This window comes from Theropithecus gelada, chromosome 8 (assembly GCF_003255815.1).
Source record: "Theropithecus gelada isolate Dixy chromosome 8, Tgel_1.0, whole genome shotgun sequence".
Lineage (NCBI taxonomy): Eukaryota > Metazoa > Chordata > Mammalia > Primates > Cercopithecidae > Theropithecus > Theropithecus gelada.
The window spans coordinates 122,645,776-122,660,274 of record NC_037676.1 but is presented as its reverse complement, the minus strand read 5'-3'; the positions used below and the strand labels follow the sequence as shown (position 1 = coordinate 122,660,274).

Here is a 14,499-nt window from a genome sequence, read left to right as displayed (position 1 = left end):
TTCCTGCAGCAAGGAATTTTCAATCAGAAAATAATGAGTATTTTGATTTAGGCTGACATAATCCAAAGTCATTCATCTGACAATATTGAGTGCTTACTACACGCTATGATATATTGCAGTTACAGACTTCTTCAGCAGAAACATATTGAGTAAAACATAGAAGTCATGGAGATGTATTCCTGGATTTCAGGAAAAGGGAAATTATTTCCCCAAAGCATTAAAACTAGTTAAAAAAATAGTAAAGTTAACAAAAGCACATAAAATATATACATGGTGATGTCTGGGCAGTGGGTGGGAAGGACAAAGTTTCAGTTAATGCTAGACTAGGTGTGAGAGTATATTAGTCCTATGCTCAAGCAGAGAACATTATAACTGCATTAAAGAAACAAGGCTCAATCACTTCTGTATTATTTCCACAGTTCTATCCATAGAAAAGTCTCAACAACACTGAACAAAAATAAAAATGCTTGCATAGGGAGGAAGATTTCTGATAAAATAGGTATAGGATCCAGGAGGTGGGAAAAGCAAGAACTTCCTTCCCCAGCAACTCCACAGCCTACTTGAACATCAACATTAAAACAATGAATATAATGAAAAATATATATCTAACATGTATATTTACCCGACAATACCAGAACATTCTACCTGACACAGAAAATGTAATCTAAAACGAACATGTAAATGAAAGGATACAACTCAAATTCAATGTCCGACATATAGCAGGAGGGTAGATCTGATAATTTTATCATCTGCACAAATTCTAAAGCAGGGCCATAATAATGGAAAACCTAGAAAAGAAGTTAAAATTGTGTAATATTTAAATACCATAAACAAAAGTAAACAAATTAGTGATTAAGGGTTTAAAACTTTAAAATGGATCTTAAAAAGAAACTTTTTACACATTATGCATGCCTAGTATGTAATCCTCTATAGCAGACCAGAATTTCTTCAATTTCAATTCTACCTTTCAGGGTAGAGAAACAGACATGGAGATCACTTAGTAACCAGGAAGAGCTTTCACAGGAGAAAATAAGTATGGGAGGAGGTAAGCAACAGAGGACAACAGTTCTCAACTTTTGCTGTTTATCTTCAAGAAGACAGACAGGTGATACAATAGGCTATAGGGTTGAAGAAACAAATTAGCAACCTACCTCTGCAGGTGGACTCTGTAGACTAAAAAAGTGAAAGAAAAGACACTCCAGGATGAACTTAGGTTGAGTGGTACACTGACATTAAAAAAAAAAAAAATTCTAGCAAAAAGACTAAATAAATTACAAAGATAGTGAAGCCAGCATGTGCCAATTAACATAGAAAGCTCCATTCAGAAAAAATAAAATTTCAGTACTGTATTTCTTGGGTAAAGTCTAAAACTAAATTAGAATTTGTTATTGAAGGGCTGCTATTTCAATAGTTGGAGCCATAGTGCTTCACATGAAAGGCAAAGAAAAGAGCACACTTCTTGAAGAAGTTAACAAAGTTTTAGACTTGTAAAAAGTGGAGTAATTTCACTATATATGATTATGTGTATATATACATCTATAAACATATGTGTCTATACAGTATGTGTGTCTATACATATACAGAGAGAGAATACGAATTTTACATTATTGAAGAAGTTGTACCCTAAGATTCTCTTCAACAGTAGCAAAAATTTGGATACATTATTCATACCTGAAGAAAAGTTGAGGTCATGAATCTTTCTATTCTAATCTTTAGAAAAGAATTTAATATTCCTGTGAAAGATGGCCACAGTTACTTAAAGTAAGCAATTCTAAACAAATATTGAGAAATGAGTCCAAATCAGAAATTATACTCTCTGTTTGTACCACCCTTTGATTAGAAAATATTAACCATCAATTTGACATCTTTTTAACTTCATGACCACTGATTTCCACGTTCTTAAATTAGTTCTTTTAAAGTGAATTCTAAGATACCTCATATAAATATCTCTTCTTATGTTATTTTTCCAATGTTAAAAAGCCAAATAAACCTTTTCCTAATTATTGTATTTTATAATTACTTGCATTTTAAGAACAAATGTATAGAAAATATGGGGCAAGAACTGATACTTCTTATACTGTAAGTTAAGCATATGTCAGGTACTATGTCAGATATTAAACTCTTACCTCATATAATCCTCATAACTTTGTAAGATACGTGTGTTACTATTGCCTCCACTTCACAAATGGGTTAATCAATCTACCCAAGGATATAAACAACAACTTACAGGTGACACAGTCAGGTTCCAAACCCATGTTTACCTAACACCAAAACATACCCTCTTCTCACTACGTCATATTCTCTCCAAACTGAGTCTTAGAAAGGTCACATAGTAAAGTCCAAACCAAAGGTGGTTTCAGGATTACACTCATTTAGTATCATTACATATCTTTAAACATCTAAAACAATGACAATATCACCAAAATTTAATGCTGATGACACAGTATAACTTAAGTACTTAATCATATTAAAAATTATGCTAGTGAGCACACTTAAACACATATATTAGTAATATTAATTCAAGATTCAAACATATTTTATAGGAACAAAAATACGCATGAATGATCACACAAAAAAATTAAACACAATTACCTTTGGCAAAATATTCTTATCCTTTGATGGTATTATCTTTTTGGCAAGGAAGTCAGCATTTAAGTTAGATGTACTAAAATTCTCAGGTGTGACTCCCTTTAAACAAAATTCAGGAAAACTAATTTCAAATCCAAACTGAAAAGAGACCAAGAAAACACAGTTACAAGTATCATGAATAATGCTATAAGATTAATACATCTTATTACAATGCAAAAGTTAAGGGGAAATCCATGTGTAAATTTATTTTTGAGTCCTCAGCTCAAAAGTGTGCTTCTTACATTTAGGTATACATCCTATTTTAACTTACACATCGATTTTTCAGTTTTTCATGAAAAGCTCTCATTGGCTCTTTACCAGCTGGCAAGAGTATGTTAAGCTCATTCTACGCAGCAACAGGACCAAACAACCTCCTTTGCATTGTTCAATATCTGGCTTCCTACCAGTCTGTAAGTTATGCAAAGACAGAAGCTGTCTGTCTTGTTCCTTTTGTTTTTTTTTGTTTTGTTTTGTTTTGTTTTGGCTTTGAGATGGAGTTTCACTCTTGTGGCCCAGGGTGGAGTACAGTGGCACGATCTTGCCTAACTGTAATCTCCACCTCCTGGGTTCAAGTGATTCTCCTGCCTCAGCCTCCTGAGTAGTTGGGATTATAGGGACCTGCCACCATGCTCAGCTAATTTTTAGCATTTTTAGTAGAGACAGGGTTTCACCACGTTGGTCAGGCTGGTCTTGAACTCCTGACCTTGGGTGATCCACTCACCTCGGCCTCCCAAAGTGCTGGGATTACAGGCGTGAGCAACCGCACCTGGCTCTATCTTATTCCTTACTAGATCCTTAGTACAATGTCTCACATAGTTTGTCTTTGATAAATGTTGCTGATAAGATCAATTACTGCAGAAGTAGTAATAGCAAGGATGCCAATAATAGTAATGGTAGCCACAACAATAGTGATAGCTAACGCTTACTGAGTGGTTACTCTGTGCTTTGAATAATTTAATCCTCACAAAAATCTATGAGATAGGAAGTATTATCATCATCTTACAGACAAAGACAAATGCAGCACCAAGAGGCTAAGCATTACACATCAGGCTACGCTAAACTAGAAAAAAAAAAGAGTTGGGATTTGATTGTAGGCAATATAACTCTAGAATCTATGTCCTTAATCACCATAATGCCTCTTGACTAAAAAGCTGTTCTCTATCAAAAAAAGTGATTTCAAGTTTTAAATGCTTGTATTACGTGGATGTTGTATTAGGTGGACTCTTCTAATCCTGAATTTCTATGAAGTTTCTATTCCATTTTGACATCTCTTACTATGAACGAATGTTTGTGGGTTGTGTAAGTCATGTCCATTTTGAAATAAGTGTTCATAGTAATTTATGTATTTAATTTATGGACATTTAATTTTCTATTCAAGAGAATAAAAGAATCCCATGAAAATAACTCTGCTATTATCTCTCTTGTATGTAAACATGCAGTTTCAGAAAACATACAAAAGCAATTCTAGCAAACTGTATCTTCCACTCTTCCACTTGGCTATGTGAGGTTTTTTGTTGTTGTTTATTGGGGTTTTTTTTGAGACGGAGTCTTGTTCTGTCGCCCAGGCTGGAGTGCACTGGCACGATTTCAGCTCACTGCAACCTCCGCCTCCCGGGATCACACCATTCTCCTGCCTCAGCCTCCTGAGTAGCTGGCACTACAGGCGCCTGCCACCACGCCCGGCTAATTTTTTGTATTTTTAGTAGAGATGAGGTTTCACCGTGTTAGCCAGGATGGTCTTGATCTCCTGACCTCGTGATGTGCCCGCCTTGGCATCCCAAAGGGCTGGGATTACAGGCGTGAGCCACCCACCGCGCCCAGCCTATGTGGGTTTTTTGTTTTTTTATATCAAAACACTTGCAGAGAGAGTTCACCTGCAGATTTAACCTCTCTGAGATTCAGGATGAGCAAACATGCAAATCAACAAGACAAATCCAGCCACATTGATTCCTGTTGTCTAATCAGAGATTTTATTAAACCATTACTAAGGGTGAATTAAAAAAGAAAAAAATGTGTAGTAATTAGTGTAGCAAAACTTTAGAGGAACTCAAAAGCCTACTCATGCTCCCATGCTACCCTACACAAACATTAAGAAACTTTCTTAGTTTTGCCTATTTACAAAAATGCATAAATTACTATGAACACTTATTTCAAAATGGATACAACTTACAAAACCCACAAACATTCTTTCATAGTAAGAGATGTCAAAATGAAATAGAAACTTCATAAAAATTCAGGATTAGAAGAGTCCACCTAATACAACATTCTCATCTTACAATTGAGAAATCTGGGGTCCAGTAAGGGTAAAAAAATTTGTGCAAAATCTGAGGGCTGGTTAGTAAACAGCAAAGATCACCTAAGGTAGTATTATGGGAAGACAATATGCTCTAAGCAATTTTTCTAGTAGTTTACACATGCAATAAAATAAAGCAATTTGGATAAACAACATGAACTCGATTAATGTCAAATTCTATGGTTTAAAAGAACGTTACATTCAGCACTCAAAACATAATCACATTATTATGATTAAATTAAAGTAAATTAAAATCAAATAAAAATTCAGTTCATCAGTGGAACTACTCACATATAAAGTGCTCAGTAGTAATAAGTGGTTTGTAGGCTACTGTATTAGCATAGATATAGAACATTTCCATTATTGCAGAAAGTCTACTTAGATAGTGCTAGTCTAGAATATCTTTATAAGGTATATTTTCGTTAAGATTTTTTAAAATATCTGTGTTGTAAATAAAATTGAAAGGCCCGCTTGGCAAATTGTGAATAATCCATTTACCTTTCTTTCCCATATCTGTATTTTTCCCCTCCATAATTCCTTTGAGTCAATAACATTTCTGAGATCTTCTAAAGATACAACATTAGCAGAAAGGTATTCTGCAATTTTCTGACAGTTTCTATAGAAAAAAGATTGCAACAATTAAACACAGGGTTTTATATTTCACTGATTTAATCATTATAGTTAACTACAAGCCTAAGAGGCAAAATTGCAAAATTTATATTGCTGTATTTTTCCTACTAATATGAAACACCCATCAAGTCAGTCTCTAAGTGAATTGCTGTCACATGTTCATTTAGTCCCAACAACCTCACAAATTTAGAGTAATTATCTTTAGTACTAAGGAGGAAGAAATAGACTTTCCTCTTACTATTGGCTTAAAGGTGTCAGATGTACACACACACAGGCACAAGGTCACTTTCCTATCTTCAAAAAGAGAACTGATCTCCTATATTGTCCCCATACAGCTTTGTATGGAATTCTACAACAGCACTTATCACAGACTATGTTGACTGTTAGCATTCCTGTTTCTCGCTGCACTTCAATGAAAAAGATCATGTCTTCTCACTTTCTTAACTTACCAGCATCTATTGCTATGCTTGCCATAAAGGTATTGCTCAATAAACATTCATTGAATGAAAACAAATCATGAAGTTATTTAATCCAATTGAATGCTTATTTAAGGATCAAAATTGTAATATACAATTAATCCTTGCTAAAATATCATAAAATACAACAGTGTATATTTATTCCTACATTGGCACATAACAGAAAACCAAATACAACATGACAAATCCAGTGTATCTATGTTCAAAAGCATACAGTGTGCTTATAGAATTAATCCTCAGTAATGGTTGTAAAACAGCATCAATATTTACTAAACACTTAAATATTTCAGAAACATAAATATAAAATATGAAACATCTAGATTCTTCTCAATACACAAATGTGCAATCATGGTATAACATACAATTTTATCTTGTCACATTAAAATAATTTTCAAATGCTGAGTCTGAAAACAGAATAGTATGTTAATTGTGAAAACAGACAATGCAACACAGACAATAATCAAATATGAAGAGAAGCTTACATTTCACAATGATTTCCTGCTATAGTGATCTTTGCTGAATACCATTCTCTCAAATGTTTTAATGCTCCTACAGTAGGTAAACAGTCTTTCAATTTAGGAGGATCTTTGTCAGAAGGCAATAGTATTATATCTACCATTGCTCTACCTAGAAAGAGAAAAAGGCATTTTTGTAATTTTTAAAAAGTTAGATCTGAAATGTCTCAAAATAGTACCTTGAACAACTGGATTTTATGTTTATTTAGAAAAATGAATTTTATATTTATTTAGAAGACAAAGGAAGATTTTAATTTCTGAAATTCTTCGAAACAATACATGTCCTTAGGAATTCAAACTTTTTAAATGTTCATCATTTGATTTATAGCCATGTTATCTTGAAATAGCATATACTAGAAAACAATAAAATATATTATAACTACTTGCCAATTCTGCAGCAGTGGCTAATTACACACATTGCTCTTAAGATCATCAATGCTATTGTACTCAAGAGAGAAAAAAAACCTGTGCAATTTCATTATATTTTTCTAAACATAATTTTGTTATCCAAAAGAGAATGAATTAGTGCAAAACTATAATATTCAAATAAATGATGTCTCTTTTATAAAGGACAATAAAACACTCAGAAAACCAATTACACTGACATCATCATTGGATCCTGAAAAACAATAACTTCACAAAACTTTAAATTTTATAAAATTATAAATTTCCTGAAGGACTACAAAAATCAAAATGAAACAAACTGGAGCTAAATTTGATAATGAAAGTATTCTAATTTGCCAAGACAACTATGTAATATTTTAGTGCATCCTTTGAACTCAACACATTTCATTTTAAAAGTTGATGTGTTGGTCAACTCATTCAGTTATTTTTCTATGTGGGGCTTTTTGTACTAATATATGATCTCCTTGAATATGAGATCAGACTGACTACAAGCTATAAGCTTCTTTATGTTAATCACAGATGCTCTATTCATCATGGCACACCTGGCTCCTAGTACAAATATTTACTTAATAATGACCTTCAATAAACAAAGTATTCAGAAAAGAATACTCTTCAAAGTATTTGTGGATGCCAACTGTACCAAATATTAGATGACAGCTACTTGATTAACACAAAGGAAAAAAGTAAAAAACAGTTTTAGGAATATTATGATACAGTATTTCACAAAATATTCTTTCTACTATGGGAAAAAAAATATCAAAAAAAGCTGAGGAAATGCCTTCTTTTATGGTATGACATTCCATTTGCTAATGCATATAGTAACTTCACCATAAAAGAATGTTATCCAAATTATCAAGGTTAAATAATCTCTTTTTTAAAGAGCTGTTTATAGGATTAGTCTTCTACAGAACATACTCTGAAAAACAACAGTCTGTAGTAGAAAGATTCTTCTTCAGTAATAACTAAACAGAGATAGTTATTTAATTTTCGCCTAACTAAATGAAAACAATGAAAAGAACTGCTACATCTCAGTAATGTACTCTAATGGAGTACATTCTGTATCAACTTCAATTATAAATTGTTTTGCAATTTTTAATTTAAAGATTAAAGTGAGAACACTAACATAAATAATAAATTTATCACTTATTCATAAAAAGTGTAATAAGATAAGATACAAATTATTGAAAGTAGTCATAAAATATTACCAGGAGCAGGAAGCTTGTCTGATAACTGATGCAAATTTTCTGCAGCTTCTTCATAGAGACTAAAATAAAAGGGTAAGTTAGGGGGAAAAAAACCCACAAATACATTTATATATAATCATAATAGGTACTATTAACTAAAAACATTGTTGCACAGACACAAACAGGTTAGATGTATAATCTCATTTTATCTTTATGACAATTCCAGGAGGTATTACTATAATACTATTATTATCTCCACTTTAAATAACTTGCCTAAAGTTACATAATTAGTGTGTACAGAAGCTAGGATTCAAACTCTGACTACAAGTTCTTACCTATACCCCAAAAACAAACAAACAAAGGGAATAAAACTCCCTAAATTATAACTAGCATATTAAATATAAATAATAACAGACCAAACATTTTTTTGGAATCTTTTATTTATTTATTTATTTTTGGTTTTGGGGATTTTTTTGAGACAGGGTCTCACTCTGTCACCCAGTGTGGAGTGCAGTGGCATGATCACAGCTCACTGCAGCCTCAATCCTACAGGCTCAGGTGATCCTCCCACCTCAGCCTCCTGCATAGCTGGGATAGCTGGGACTACAGGCACACGCCACCATGCCTGGCTAATTTTTTTATTTTTTGTAGATACAGGGTTCTGCCATGGTACCCAGGCTAGTCCCAAACTCCTGGGCTCAAGTCATCCGCCTGCCTCAGCCTCCCAAAGTGCTGGCATTACAGGCATGAGCCACTGCACCCAGCCATTTTTCTGAATCTTAAAAGAAAATGCTAAGTGTTTAATAAAAAAGGACATGATTTTTCTCTGAATGGTATTTACTAGTCTTGACTAAAGAATATGATGCCCTCCTCAGATCCTTCAAAATGGATTAGTTTTATCTATATGATACAATTTTTTATTACATAGCATAAAGGTACTTAAATCCTTTATTATAAACCCACCATCATCTTAGAAACTTAAGGCATCTTACGTAAACTCTAGTTTTCAGGCTCCCTCTTGTGGAAATAATTATTAGGTCACTTATCAGAAACGTTTATACTTTAATAGTGGTAGGAAAACATATGGCATGATACGAGTTTTTAAGGGTAAGTGAAAGCACCTGAGAAATCACCTAAAAGTACTTCAATACTTTACAGATGAGAAAACAAAGGACCAGAGAAGTTACATGACCGGCCTAAGATTGTGTAAATAAAGTCTATCTCCTTGGTTCAGTGATATGTCTCTGGTTCTGAAAGGTCTCCTTTTATTAATCAGAACAAACAAATATGATCTGGAAAAAGGAAAATGAAATTTTTTAATTCTACAGCTACTTACAGATATAATATGTGACTACTACAATAAGAGCAGTTTTGTCATGAAATGTCATGAAAGACTAAAATAAGAGGTATTAATTATAAGAGGAGGGATATTTCAGAAAGAGAAAAATTACTATCACAACTTATGTCACCTGGATCAACTTACATATTGTACCACAATTCAAAAAAACCTAAACGTGAACTCAGTCATGTATATATAATCCTCACAAACTCTTTATGGATTTTAAAAGGTACCTGAAACGCTGCAAATACACATTAATTAAAGAAGTCACATATTTCGGCCTCAAATAGCAAAATGAAAATGATACTTTGGTATGAATGCTAGCTATTAACATTAAATAACATTTCTATTCAAGCTTTTAAAATACATTATTGGCCAGGCACAGTGGCTCACAAAGTGGCCCAGCACTTTGGGAGGCCAAGGCAGGCAGATTGCTTGAGCTCAGGAATTTGAGACCAGTCTGAGCAACATGGCGAAACAATATCTCTAAATATATATATATATATACAAAAATTAGCTGGGTGTGGTGGTGCACACCTATAGTTCCAGCTACTCTGGAAGCTGAGGTCAGAGGATAGCTTGAGCCCAGAAGGTCAAGGCTGCAGGGAGCCAGGACTGCAACACTGCACTGCAGCCTGGGTGACAGAGCAAGATCCTGTTTCAAAAACAAAATATTAGGCAGAATTTATCTTCAAGAAAGTAACATGTCAATTAAAATACGACTTTTTATGATTCTTGACATTATGTAAGCTTAAGAAACATGCATTTTAAAGAATGCTATTCAAATAAAAGGCCCAAATTGCCTTATGTCTTCCAAAGTGAAGAGTCGAAAATTTCAATTAACTAGAATTTCTTCAGTAAAGATGCTAAAATATATAATCTTCATTCTTATGGATTAAAATAACTGTCTAATATTAAGTATTTTAATGATAATACAAAAAACATATAAGCATACTCAGCCAAGGATAATGATTCCCTGCTATTACTATCTTCTTCTTCAAAACACTCAACAGCACTCAAACATTCTTCGATATTTGTTTGAAGAACATCTTCAATTTTATCTTTTTCTGTATCGAAATGTATCTCTTGCCAATCAGAACTACAAAACTAATAAATGAAAAGATTGTATTAAATAATGGATCATGAAATTATTTATATTAGTAAAGACATTCACTAATAGCTATTTTTTAATTTATATTACCTGATAAAATCCATATATTGCCTGCACTGCAAAGAACCACTTCTTGGAACCAGGTATACCACCCACTGAACAGGCTTGAAAATAAAATCACACTTATTAGAAAGGCATACCATAAATAAGCAGATGACACAGCATATATACCGTATTTAGAGACCATATTTTTGAAACATATTACATAATTATCCAACATATATATGTGGATCTTTTAAAAATCTCTGCTAAAAATTCAAATAGAATAATCTACCTCAAGAGCAAAATTCTTTACTCATAATAAATACTTGGTTTTCGTTTGTCACAATTCAAAATCCATATTATTATTTTTTATTATTTTAATCATCATTTCACACAGATTACAATCTACCATAAAGATATTGAAAATACAGCTACTCAATTACCACTGAGTAACACAAAACCATGTAAGTCATTTTAGTGAAAACAATTCCTTCTCCAAAGACCATGCAGGTTGGTTCAGCCCAACTAGAGACAGAGGCGTTAAAGAGCAACCCCAGCCTAAAGATAAGGAAGATGCTCTTCTTGGAGAACAGAGTATTATATGAGGATATAAAATTAAGGGTCACCCCAGGGTATGTGTCAAGTAGTCACAAAGAATTTAGAGCTATGTATAGAAATTGGACTCAAAAAAGGAAGAAGAAAAGTAGTAACTGAGGCTTAACTAATGGAAGGAAGCGAGGTAAGATGCTAAATTCTTATTACCACTTTCTTCCAACAATCTCAGCAGAAGACCCCTACCACCTTAACAAAATAGAAACTATCAGGTAATAATTCCAATAACATCCTCTCAGGAAACATACAACTCAACTTGTACTCCCATTAAGTCTTTCCTCTTTCCTCCCCTTTAACGTGTAAGAGGCACTGTCCTTCCAATTCAATGTTACCCCCCAAACCTCCTGAGACCACTGATTCTATTATCTAGTCCACTGATTATCTTTCCTGCATTTCACTCTGCTCCCTTCTGTCTGTTCTTTGTCATTGCCATTTAAATACACACAAGTGTTTCTCAAAGTATTTCTTTTTTTAAAAAGGGGTCCCTTTAAATTCATCTCTACTTCACTTTCTTAGCTCTTCCTCAAAGATAAACTTCTGAAGGTGCTGTCCACACCTGACTGTCTCCATTTCCTTATCAACTTTTCCACTTCCTTCCACATGCATTTCAATCTGTTTTTTGTCTCCAATATGCCACTGAAAGAACACGCATCAAAGTTACCAATAACTGACTTGTTACTAAATCTAGCAGTTTTTAGTGCTGTTGTTATTTGACTTCTCAGCATAAGAGAAAAATAAAAGATGACATATTTGACTACTTTCTCTTTAAAACACTTGGCTTCTGTGGCACCCATCTTTCTGGCTCCTCCTTATTCTTTTTAAAAACTGGTGTTCAGTTCTCCTAAATACTGGGATTCAGTTTGAGACTTTCTGTTCTTCCTACTATCCATAAGCAATCCCATCATTTCTCATGGCTTCACCTGACATCTATACATTAGTTCTATACTTTATATTAACTGGTGCAAAATAATTGCTTTTTTTTTGCCATTATTTTGCAACAACCGAATATCTCCAGCCCTCTCCTACATTTTTAGTTCCAGACACACTTATCCAACTTTTATAAAACATTTTTACTTTTTTATTTTTACATTGTAAACATGTAAAACATTTTTACATTTTTACTTTTTACTTTGACATCTTACAGGCAACTATTAACAGGTTCCAAATTGAACATGTCATATTCCCTCCAAATCTGGTTCTCCTCTCTCACTAAATGCCACCATCATGCTGTTACCCATGCCAGAAACCTAATGTCACCCTTGATTCTTTTCTCATCCTTCCCTTCTTCTACATCATACCAATTCAACGCTAAGGTAGGTGAATTCCACCCCCATAATTTCCTTCAGATCTATCAATTTTCCTCCACCCTGGCTGCCTCTCCCATTCCTCATTTGGTCTTCTACAGAATCCCCCTATACAGAAATAGCTATACTTTTCTCTAATCCATCTACTATACTTCAGGGAGAATACTTCAAAAGCACAGACCTGATCATGTCTCTTCCTTAATTAACACTTTTAACGGCTACTGATTACCATTAGGAAAAAATCCAAACACCTTGAAACTATTTACAAAATCCTCTAAATAGCCATGCCTACTTCTCCACCCTTATCCCAATTATAATCATAATGTACTTTCCGTCCCTCAAACTTGCCATATTACTGAAATCAAAAATCCTAGTATGCAGGAAATTCAGTGCAAGCAGTTTCTATTCTCACGGCTCTGATATGCACAAATTCCGGTTACTATAGCTTAAATAACACCAGTTCCCCAACAACCTGGTTTAAATTTCAGTTACCATAGTATATTAATTAACTATAATTGCATAGTTTAAGACTTCATTACAAGCTTCTCAGTCTACAAAACCACTGTATACATAAAAGATGTGTGTCATGATCAGTAACCAATCATGTTACTGCTTTTAAAGTATGTCACTGATTGGTTACTGCACAAGTGCCAGTCAGTTCACACACAGGTAGCAAAGGATGTAATTGTGTTGCCTCCCAGTTTCCCAGTGTAAATCCATGTGATATTTTAGAAAAGTGGATAAATGGATGAGGGAATTTTTTAAAAAGAGAGAGATAAACACCAAAGAAATAAAAAGTGCTAACACTGAAAGCGATCTTCAAACTAATGTAAATAGAATTCTAAAAATACTGCTGTGACAAACACCTTTTGATGAAAAAGGTGAAGATGTCCCAGAGAAAATGATGCTAGCAAAAACCTTAACATTAAAGGAACTCAGACATATTTCACAATAGTGGAAGTCCAGGTCGGGCACAGTGGCTCACATCCGTAATCCCAGCACTTTGGGAGGCCAACACAGGTGGATTACTTGAGCCCAGGTGTTCAAGACCAGCCTGGGCAACATAATGAAACCCTGCCTCTACAAAAAGTTAAAAAATTAGCCAGGTGTGGTGGCTCATGCCTACAATCCCTGCTACTCAGGAGGCTAAGGTAGGAGGATCACTTGAGCTGGAGAGGTTGAGGCTGCAGTAAACCATGATTGGGTCACTGGACTCCAGCCTGAGCAACAAAGTGGGACTCTGTCTCAAAAAAAGAAAAAAAAAAAAAATTGAAGAATAAAACATTGGAAGTTGATACAACTGGAATATGATAATTCACCAATAAAAGAAAAGATATTCATTCTGTATCGTAAGTTACGTGATGATGCGAAGGTGGCAAGCACTGTTCAAACTACTCTTGATAAGGCTTTTACAAAGAAATAAAACCCTTTAATTCTCAATGTTTCTAAGGTTTTAAATTACAGTGTACAAAATAAATTTTATTTTTACTATTTTTTTGCTTCCCTAAAATTTTATAACAGTAAGAGAATTTTTAATGTTTTGACAAAAGATATTAAAGGTCATGGGACAATTCTAATTTTTCTCACTGATTATTATATTAAGATTGCGTTGCACAATCAATTATAAAGTACCACACTACCACCCAAAACAAGGACCGTGTGTATAAGAAACTCCTAAATACACAAGCGGAAAGTAAAATTTATCATAAGAACCCCTAAAATACTCCCAAGAGCTCTTTTACATATACATCTGAGGTGCAAATGAAAGAAAATCTTTCCTGCAATAATAGTAGTATTGACTAAAATTATACCAACTTGAAAATTAATGAGTACTACTAGGCCTTGGAAAACAGGCTAGGGCAACATACACATATTAGAAATCATTCCCCAACGGTATTAGCTGACACCAAGAGACAAGAAGTTCTCTAATGAAAGAAGAGAAAGGTGCAGATTGTACAGT

General features: G+C 33.8%; 1 protein-coding gene across 1 annotated transcript in view; it reads right to left on the bottom strand.

Moving 5' to 3' along the window:
- MTBP (MDM2 binding protein) overlaps positions 1–14,499 on the bottom strand; it is a 78,605-nt gene that overhangs the window by 62,283 nt on the left and 1,823 nt on the right. Inside the window, exons 3-9 of the mRNA XM_025393672.1 lie at positions 10,672–10,745; positions 10,426–10,577; positions 8,153–8,211; positions 6,510–6,654; positions 5,420–5,537; positions 2,593–2,727; positions 694–788 (exon numbers count right to left, since the gene is read on the bottom strand). Of these exons, the coding sequence (XP_025249457.1) occupies positions 694–788; positions 2,593–2,727; positions 5,420–5,537; positions 6,510–6,654; positions 8,153–8,211; positions 10,426–10,577; positions 10,672–10,745 (778 nt within the window). The remainder of the gene's footprint in view (positions 1–693; positions 789–2,592; positions 2,728–5,419; positions 5,538–6,509; positions 6,655–8,152; positions 8,212–10,425; positions 10,578–10,671; positions 10,746–14,499) is intronic.